Genomic DNA, 10,873 nt, shown 5'->3' with positions numbered 1-10,873 from the left:
TAAATACCGTTATACTCAGAATAAAACGGATGATATAATCAAGATAGAAAGAAGAATCCAGTCTGAAAAATTTCTATGCTACAAAAGTTCGGATTAAAATTTCAATTTTTATTTGCTGTATTATTTACTGTGAGACAGCAGTGTAGAATAACGGTTATTAGAACGAACATAATTGCTTAAACAGTGCATTCCATTGTATTTATTGAAAAGGTTTGAAAAAACATAAAGAATACTTGTTTTTATTTCAGTAATTATTTGATTTACTGTATTCCAAATATAAAAACTTTTTTTTTAATCAGAAATGTCCTTGTGTCCTTTAATTTTCACATATCTATACTCAAACTGTACAATTACTTAGATCCTAATTAGAAAAAGTAATATAAATTAGAAAATAATAAGCTTAAGATAACTTTAAAATCGTATGAAATAATGAATAACTTCAAAGTTGAATCGTTGAATTCTGTTTTTTGGACTTTTTATTAGATTTTATTGTTCTAGTGCGACGTTAGTGCAATAGAATAAAATAAATATTTCTCAGCATTGACAGTAATAAGATACGCATTGCATTCTAGCGACGAAATGAATGACATGCAAATATACACCAGGTTTAGGGTATAAAAGAAGCAACAAATGTGTGGAAGAAGTGTCCTAATTTCTCTTTTGTTCTAGTAGTGGACGGTGTTTGGTTAATTCTCTAGGAACCAGCAGCAATGTTTTCCCTTATAGCTGTGCTTCTTTTATCTGTTTTGTTTGGTAAGTAATTTTTAGAGTGCTATTTTTCGGTCTGTGTTTAAATTTGGTCATTGTTTTTCTAATTAACCGTTGCATTAAAAGTTTTAAGCAATATAAATAGCAAAGTAAATGACAAACGTTGTATGATGTTATTGTAGTATAATATGAAAACAAGTAACACGATGATATGAGAATTAAATCTTCATACTTCGTAGTAATGGATAATCCGAAAAGAAAAGCTAAACTCGTTTATTTCTGAACTATATTCGCCTAAACTATTCGAGAAGTAATATACTTGCGTTACAGAACGAATGTCGTAACAGTTGCCTCCATTACTTCGATGGAAGTTAATCTGTATAGCTCGAAATATTTCACAAACTTGTTCTAATCTTCCTTCCTTTCAGCTTAAAAGCAACTGATTCTCGCAACTCTAAGTAAACCTGACTTCGTCTCTTTATTGTTTTAAATCTTATAATGCTAATCTAGAAAGTATTCTGAAGTTTCGTTCACCTTTCAATGTTAATTGGACTGTCGGTTGTCGTCTTGAGTTGGAATTGTTATTTTACTAAAATGACATCGCATTTTAAATCTCCATGATTAGTGTATATATTCGACCCACCTCCCCCCCCCCGACTAAGTCTATAAACGTTTATAAAATATCTTTAAATTGAATAACTAAATTATGTGAGGGTGGGGAAGAAAAACTGCCTTTCATAAGTTTTGAAGCTTTCTTGTTCAATAACCGTTTAATCTTGGCATCGTTGACAGTGTTCAAAACGCTTCTCTTGTAGGCAAAAATGCACTTGGGGCATCGGAAAACGAGACTACGACCACAAGTGAAGCGGACATCATTATTTCCGTAGGTAATCTGTCCCTTTTCCCTCTGAATTTTGAGGAACACCAGTTGCTCCATGGCCGAAGGACTACGATGAATCCGCTGATCGGAAGTGATCATCCTGAAGAAGCGAATCGCACAGAACTTCCAGTAGCCGTAACTCCGTCCACCATCGTTGATGGCTCTGATGTATCCAATCATACCGAGATAATGGAGGATGATCATTATCATACTGGTATGTCTATTTTGCCAAACTAACAGTCCTGGAATCTTTTTTTTTTCTCTGCAGAAACCAACATTTCCTGAGAACATTTTAACTCTATAAACGGTCTAAAACTATAGCAAGCCAGCATTGGAATATCTTGCCCCTTTGTATGGTTATCGAAAGATTGTACTCATAACAGGTGTACTGTCAATTGGTTATAGCTAGCAACTTTTTATGACTATTGAGTGCTAGGGCAGGATTCAGTCAAAATAAATGAAATGTCGTAATCATTATAGCGGATTTGAACTTGCCATTCCACTATTTGTTGTGGTTGGGAGGAACATGCGATTTTTTTTTATAATTAATCTGAGACTTGTGTTAATAAAAAGCGATAATGAATGGAGAATCTTGGAAGAGGGACATTGAAGACTTTGTACTGAACTTAGCATGTAAATTTTCTTTATCTCCATCATTGCCTTGTAATTTTATATTGTATATTAGGATTTTTTAACGCTTCTTTTAATTTAAAGCATGAATTGTATCGCTTCGATTTTTTAACTAAAGAAAATCTTGCAAAGAAGGGTTAAGTTAGTAGCTCGATTGTTTAGTACTCTCTACATCTATTTATTGCAACCAAAACTTCGTGGTTTTCATGCACTAGTAGAACAATCGAAGCGATAAAGATGGTTTCTGGGATTTTCATTAGCAATATCCTTCTCAAATTGTGAATCTTGCGTTATTTTGTACACGGTAATTTAGTTGCTCAGTTCCTTTCTCCTGTATCTGACACTCAACAACCATCTTGGATTTATCGCAGTCAACGTAATTTAACTCTACACAACCTTGTAGGTATCTCTACAGTTTTCGGACTAGTCACGCTTGTCCTAAATTGTCTACCATTGTACTGTATATACATGGTGAATTGATGACTTCGGTTTAAATGGCCATAAGGTAATAAGCGTACGTTTCGGATGAGCCAAATTTAATGTAGGAATGGGTCTTGTACAGGAATGATGCGTCTCGTAATGGTCTCTTCTAGCGCGTTAATCTAAAGGTGTCGATCTGAAGAGCAACTTCAATTTTGCTAATGCTCGCACTTGAATATCTTGCGACAAAATATGCATGTCGCAAGCATTAGTCTAATCTAGAATAACTCGCTTTCGCTCGTTCAAAGAAGCGTTGCGAATTTCGTGCGATATTTTCACATCCATATTAAATGTTTCTAATGACGATGTCTTGAAGACCGATTGAATTGAGTAACTTCACTCTTCTCTATCTGGAATAATCTCGGTGTTTCTCGACATTAGAATGATCTCTCAAACTATACATTAAGAATCTATCTTACTATAGTGGTGAACGCTTAAGCCAAAATACCGTTACGGTTTCGCACGAATCGTATTGTCTCGGTTATTCTTGCCTAAAAATGCATCGTCTCCCACTTCCAACTCTTTCGTAAGGAAACGGCCATTCCTTGGCGGTTTTTAATTCCCTCTCTAACGATGTCGAGGCTCAATCTTTCCGTCTATTCTCTCGTTTTAGATGTACGAGTTTTGTAGCCTGAACATTAAAGCAAATGTCGAAGACTCTTGCTACTCCTCTATATACATCTTAATTTATTGATGCTGCAACGTTCCCCTCTTCCCTCACATGGTTAATTGTATTCGGACCAGATGTAACGTCTCCAGTTTCCCTCGCATAGATGTAGGCGATTCCCTCGCATAGATTCACTAGGAGAGACTGTGTCTGGTTAATTGTTATTATATCTAGGTGTAGAAAAACGGATGTGTCTTGTTTTTTAATAGATCCGTCATGTCTTCAAGGAAGAATGCCCAGATGCTAAATCTCTTCTCTGCACAAAGAGGCTCGTCAAGAACCGATCGATAACCAGCATCCACTAGAATAAAATGTCAAACCAAAGTGTACTTAAAACTGACGAGAGCTGCAAATTGTTCGTAATCAATATAGCCTCAAGAGGGGGTTGGCCCCAAAATTGGTTCTTTAACCTGTTAACTGAGCATGACGAAATACTTCAATGCAAAATGAAATGAATTGAATGCAAGTTAACCGGCACTCCCTCGCTTGAGTATCGACCAATGAGGAAGCGTTGTTGAGCAGCGATTGAGTGATAAGAGCTGAAGTTCACCAATGACAAATCGGAGATGGAAATTTTTTTATTTTCAGAAAGGAAGGTTTCGAATTAGAATTTGGAAAGACCTCGGAGTGAGGAAAAGTTCCCGATTCTTGTCATTCGAGCTTCTGTGTTCGGATCTACCAATAAAGACCAGTGGATTTTTAAAGTAGCCGTTTAGAGCTAACAACTTGCTAGCTTTTTCGTTTTTTTTTTCCTTCAATTTGATCGAGGAACTATTTCATGATTTAAACTGTTAATGAGTTTCATAAATATTAACCTAGAAGTGAATTTATACAATATACAAGGCTATAAATAACGCATTTTACGCTACTCTTACTTGGCTGAGATATTGCATTTCTACACCCACAAATCGTTTATTAGGTGTGGCTCTCCCATCATACGACCTTCGTCTGAGGGAACTGAATCGCAATCTTCGAAGTTCCGAGTATAACTTTCAACATACAAATCGGTGTTTTTAGACTTCAGTTTTATTTACCACCTAGATTAAATATAATGGACATTTCATGTTAATACACAAAGATAAAAATTATCTGCCGTTCCCCACTGATCTTGTATTTTTAATGAACCGACCCTGAATAATTCCAATCTTCATAACGTGGCAAGCATAATTCTAGTCGCTTTCTTGAGTAACTGCAACTTCATGTTACATTTTTTAAATTTGAACGAGATGTTAAATGCCTGGATTCTATCGTGCAGCATTGTTTAATGTTAACCCTTTGCTCTGTAATGGTGACCCTCGCTCAATACTTTATTTGGTACAGAAATTGGATGCGCTTTGGAAAGTATCGTTTCTTTAAAAACTCGGCATACATTTGAAATATCGCGTGGAGCTTTAGGAAAAAATAATTGCTGTTATCGGAATGTTAATTGTCATTAGTCTAATCGCTCAATATTTATCTTTTGGAATAAAATCACCAAGGATTCGGATTACAATCCACCATTTTTATTCTCAACTCGCGTCTTGCACAGTTCAAGCGTGTTCTCCTCAAACGGGAAGTCCCTCAGACTTCCGTTTTCTCTCGACGAATGAATTGCTTGCGCATGCTCAAAGGTAACCAGCCTCATGGAGGAATTGGCTTCACCACGGGTTTAAAGAATAAGCAAGTGTCAAAACAACCTTTATCTGTTGAATTGGGTTTAATCTTTTTAAGTTGGAGATGAGAACTTAACCAAGAGCGCTACAAAACGTCCAGTTTCTGGTTCATTCACGCCTCGAGGGGAAAGGGTTAATATATTCCAAAGCTATCGCTAAACATGAGGTCAGCGAAAATTTTGGATAACTTTAAATTTTAATCTGTAAACTTAATCCAACTGTTTTGTATTATCGGCCTGGTGCCCGAAATGCATCGCTAACGTATTAACTCCATTAATGTGTTCATACTTTACTGAGGCATCTTGTAACTTGATCGTTATAAATGACTAGTCAAATTCTTTCCAGAGAGCAGGTTCGATTCCAAAGGCTGTGATACTCATCTCCGCAATAAGCACGAAGAGGACTGCTACGAGAACTTTGAGGATGCTATAGAGGAGTCGGCCGAGATAGAAGATGAAGCTGAAAGGGGAAAACGAATATGTTGGTAAGAAACGTGCATTTTTATTTAATCGGATAATTCACTTCGCTAAAAATGTCTCGTTTCGAATAAACTCCTTACTGGACTATTGCTGAATTTGCCCATCTTAACTTCCACATCTCCTGAGCGGTTTGCCGCGGTAACATCGGTTTATAGGAGGTAGAGGCCACTGGCTAACAGTACCAGCCCCTAAACCCAAGTGAACAAGCGATACACTTAGAGTTCTCTTCTTGAAATGCCACTTTACCCAACATTTCACTAGTTATAAAATTGCCATCATCTTATAATCCAATTATCGACTTAATCACTATCAACCACCTGCTTTAAGTGTGAAAACTCGCAAGTCTGGATTTGTCGGTTGCTGGCAAAAAACGGGTTATTAATCAAAAGTCGTCTTCTAACCAATTGGTTTCAGTTATTTTTCATTCGGTTTCCAAAATTTTGGCACCAATATTTCAAACGAATATCGCCAGAATTGACAACGGAGTGACAATATCAAGCTGAAACTTTTTAATTGTTCAACTGCCCTGTGTTTGCAGTAATGAAAGGCGGTTTGTATAACTCTTCAGTCCGGAATGATTCGAATGCAATTCGCCCCCTTCTGTAACGCACTTGGTAGCAGTTGTGGCCGTATCTAGCTCGGAGCCATTGAACAGACTAGCAATTCCAAATTGCGTCGTATATTCCAATTTAAAATGAAAGTCTCACAATCGCGACACTAATTTGTTTAGGAATATTTATTGTACGTTGAGCCTAAGAATCGGCTTGCTCGTTGTCTACGAGTTGCATATCCAGAATATGAAAAAAGTCGAATCGAGAAGTGCCCAGAATGTAACGTCTTGTGTTAATGTAGAGTGGGAAGTAAACAACCATAATTTTAAATGTGTTATAGTATAACTTCAAATAAGTAGCTATACAATTAGCTTTAAAATTCAACTTCTGAACATTCACTATAAAGGAATGGCTGGACTTGAACCCAACATCATTCAACTTGATGCGTCAAGAAAAAGTAAACACTCCCAACTTTCTCCTTCAAATGTTTTTATATCGACCCTTTTTCTTAAAATATCGAGACAAGTTAGCTGTAAATTCTGGCAGAATATACATTCCTAGAAATCTAAAGTCTTGCATTTAAGAAACAAATAGCGCGAGAATGACCAACTGGAAATTGTGATTCTTTACATGGAATAGGAATTTTGTAAGAAGCCACTGTAGTAAAGCGATTTCTCGACAAATAATCAAACGGATAGATTCAAGATTTTCAGGGGACAGGAAAACCACGACTTGCTGATACAGAAGCGAGTAGTAGCATGATAGATGAAAGTTAATCTATTTGAAAGTGCTCTTAAGATCTCTAAAAAAAAATAACCGGCGAAGAGGGTAAATGCAAGCATTATAGGACTCTTCATGAACATGGGTTCTATGACAAGATGTCACGAAATCGACCCAGAAAAAGCGTCTGACACACAGAACCTCGCAAAATATGGAGAACAAAGAACCGAGTAACATGCATCGAGTTAAGACAACTAAATAGGGGGAATCTTACTATCACGAGGTGTATATTGGAGCTGGTTATTTAGTATTTGTGGAATTTACAGTGAACAAAAGACTCCCTAAATATCTTGAAAGATAATACTGCCTCTCGTGTTGCAGATTTGAATTTCTTGCGAAGCTAGATTTTGAAAGACGTAGATTGTGAAATAATGGTTACTCTAGGGAGTTGCGATGACTTTGGGTAATCCTACAGTCGCCAGGCCTAAACCTCATCGAAAATTAATGGGTGTATTTTGAGTAATGTACGCGAAAGAACAGCTCTTCCTTGAGATGAAACAAATTGTCATAGGATTGCAAAAAAACCCGAACTAACAATTAGTCGCATTTATACCTAGACGATTAAAGGCAGTGATAACAGCTACAGGATTAGACTAAATATTAACATAACAGCCTTCACTGTTGTCGGTATCGGTTATCGTTTACTTCCTGATTTACGAAATGTGCTCTAAGGTTGGTTGAATTTTTTGTATTTCGATTTAAACTTTCGCAAATAGTTGTATCTTGCATGAATAATTTATTATAAAATGCATATATACAATTGTGTATATCGTCTCTCAATACTATGTTAATATATTTCAAACTTTCTATATTGACAGTGGGTGTTTACTTTTCTCGCTGTATGTCGCTTAGCCTTGCTCAAATCTTGGATGCATTTAGATAAGATTCTCTTCATTGCACTCTTTGAAGTGGATACTAAACCTATATGTAGCTGAAACTCTTTAAACCTGGCATTTCTTGTACATAATTTCTATTCAATCTTGCGCCTACGAGTCTTACAGCTTCAAATGGTTTTGATAGTGGCGCTGAGGGATTGTATCTGTAAAATCAAAAAAAACTGAAACGCGTCTGCTTTGCATACGATATAACCTTCTAGAGATTTAACTAAACAAGCAATTTTCTTTGAAATGCTTACTTGCAATTCTTGTTTAATCCTGCAGCGCCTCGGAAGGATATGAACGGTGCTGTGTCATTGGCTACATGGAAGCCAATTGCGAAGCCGATAGGAATGCCATCAAAGAGAACTTGAAAGCTGCCCGCATATTCATGGCAACTTTATCCAACACCAGCTGCTCCCTTCATCGAGGTAAATGCGACTTCGATTCGGCAGCATCACAGCCATCACTGTCGTCATTCCTTCTGGTAACTTTGGGACTTTTGCTAGCTGTTTTAATTCTATGATCAAATTGTCTGCATAAATTTCATTCTAAGAATGGTTTTTAATTTTATCTTGTATTTAAATCTACTGAATTAGTATTTTAAATAAAGGTTTTAATCGAAATTTAAAGTTATTTTGTCAATTGTCATCTTCAGAGTGTTGCCATCCAAATTCAAGACTGCCATTACTTTTCGTAATGGTCTCTAACGGCACTTTCAAGACAAGACGTCTTCTAGTCTCAAAACTTCGGTATACTGTTTATCTACTCAATGCTGTTAATCGCATTAACTGCCGGATTACACGCTTGCCGGATGACCTGATACATTCCTTACTATTTCCTTCGTTACTATAGCTAAAACGCAGCGAAGAAGGGGTTATCTAACCAGATGGACAACCTGATTATTACGTGCCAGTTGTGACAGTGAATGTGTTAAACTATTCTTGGGGGAGGGGGGGGGTTCAATATAATGTCTCGTAATATTTCGGGATGTAAACTAGAAACGGATTCAACACGTAAAATTATATTAAATTGGAATTAAACCAGAGTTAAACGTCCTAAATGTTTTCGGATAAATCGATGCTAATGTACAGAGAATTTTCCGGGTAACACGGGCAATTGGGGCATCGTGCTACATTTCAAAGCAAACTTAATCTTTATTATATGCTATTCAGATGCAAGATATTCCCGAATAAAATTCGAATTTCAGACTTCATCCTCGGTGCAATGTGCATGGCTATACAAGAGAAAATCGTTCCAAGTTTTAGGGCAAAGAATTTAATGTATTGCGTAGTGAAACGTTACTTTTTAAGGTCCTTTCAAATCTATATAAAAGGCAGGATTAGTTTCCAATGCTTTACGGGCAGCATTATTCATTCAAGGAATAGATGAAGGGTGTATGGCAAACATAGGTTAAGGTGTAGGACAAAGCAAATATTATCGATGAGTTACTTTGAAAACCGTATGGTATAAACTTTTCAAAACTCGTTTCGTTAAAGCAATGTAATGCAAGAAATTTAGCTTTCTTTATGAAATACGTTTACCTGATTAGATGGCTAAATACACTTTGCTGTATTAAAGAACCATAATAATGAGTTTAATTTACAATTTCGCTCTGTCGGGGGCAATTCTTTTATCGAACATTCTAAACTTCTTTACAACATGCAGGGATCTTTTGTATGGGAAGATCATCTATTGAATCGGTACGAGAAAGTCAACAAATGTAATTCCATTTATATCTTTGTATGTTTGAGCATAATATAAAATGCAGTTCAGTTTTCATACATTAGTGTGACTTAAAAAGCAGGGAGCATACGTTAACGTGCAAAGTAACGCTTAGGAAGAGGGTGCTTTACACTTTCAGTATTTAAATGAATTTCAACGGGGTTTCTCTGAAATAAGAATTTTATTAGATAGGTTAGAATATATTTGGATTTTACAACTTAAAAATCAAATTTCTTCTTGTACTAAGCTGTGAGAACTTCTAAAAATAAGACTACTCGCATCTCAAGCTTGAATTATGCTGAAGATGGAATGATGTTTTAGGCTTCGTCTGGTTTAATTCCAATATGTTACATTCTTCACTTGAAGTATTTTTAGAGTGCAATTTACAGAAAGAATACATTGCCAAAAGCGTGCTACTAAATATTCAATGAAATATATTCAAGTATTGGCTCGTAATAAGCAATTATATACTTATTGTTGCATAGTCCCAATTAAATTGCATCCAATACTAATTTAGTGAAAAATTAAAGGCTATTTAAGGTGAGAAAGATTGATATAACTGAAACGATTAGTTTTCCTTTAAAATTAAAGTGGTAGACAACTGGCTTTTGTGTCGCATGCTCCGGACTTTCGGAGTCTAAAATGCTAGGATCTCGATTATTCTTAAATAGCTTGGCATCTCTCTTGATGCAGCATTTTTCCCAATAGAGCGACTTCTGCGTAAAGCATCAAACAATTTATAGATGCTATACCAGGGTGCAAAATACATGCTCTAATCTGAGGATACTCGAGTTCTATTCTAAATTTACTGTAACTTTTTTGTATTTCGATCATATACGTTCTAGATATTGGCGTTCGAAATGCAATGAGTAAATGATAAAATTGGAAGAAGAGTTTATGAAAGAAATTCTGGCTTATCCCACTGCCGAAATAAATGCAAGGAGGATATAGCCCGCCCCTCATTCTTGGGAAGTGCCTTACAGGGCAATACTATATGCAATCAAACCTAAAGAATTAACAAATATATTGCCATTCTGTGGGTATGGATTATTCTCATTATACCTCAATCCGAAATTTCAAGCACCATAAACCTATAGCTGCTTTTTAACATCGCAGCAAGTCACCCCGTTACCATACAACTAAGTTATATAAACAGGGATTATTGTGACTAGTTGTTATGCTCCTTAACTATCCAAATTTTTGCTTAAGAAAACAACGGCCAAAAAGAGTTCAAACTGTTGGTGAAAGGCTAGAGATTTTTTCCATCATTTCTTTTAATAGTTTTAAATTTTCAGGGTATAGTAAAATTGTCTTAAAATTACTATCCATAATGAATCCTCCCCTGATTTCTTTGAGTTTAACACATTCGGCTACGTAGTGCTGGACTCGGCCTATAGTTAATGGAAATTAGCGATACTTGCAAGAACTGCGATACTCGAGTGACAT

General features: G+C 36.1%; 1 protein-coding gene across 1 annotated transcript; it reads left to right on the top strand.

The window, feature by feature from the left end:
- The first annotated feature begins 643 nt into the window (after positions 1 to 643).
- LOC129961701 (uncharacterized) lies at positions 644 to 8,328 on the top strand. Its single transcript, XM_056075244.1, has 4 exons — positions 644 to 753; positions 1,524 to 1,802; positions 5,363 to 5,501; positions 7,988 to 8,328. Exons 1-4 carry the CDS (start codon positions 711 to 713, stop codon positions 8,226 to 8,228), a joined length of 702 nt encoding a protein of 233 aa, XP_055931219.1. The 5' UTR covers positions 644 to 710; the 3' UTR covers positions 8,229 to 8,328.
- The last annotated feature ends 2,545 nt before the right edge of the window (positions 8,329 to 10,873 follow it).

The sequence above is a fragment of the Argiope bruennichi genome, chromosome 2 (genome assembly GCF_947563725.1).
Source record: "Argiope bruennichi chromosome 2, qqArgBrue1.1, whole genome shotgun sequence".
Lineage (NCBI taxonomy): Eukaryota > Metazoa > Arthropoda > Arachnida > Araneae > Araneidae > Argiope > Argiope bruennichi.
The sequence above is the reverse complement of the archived record's forward strand: the minus strand, read 5'-3'. Positions and strand labels throughout refer to the sequence as shown.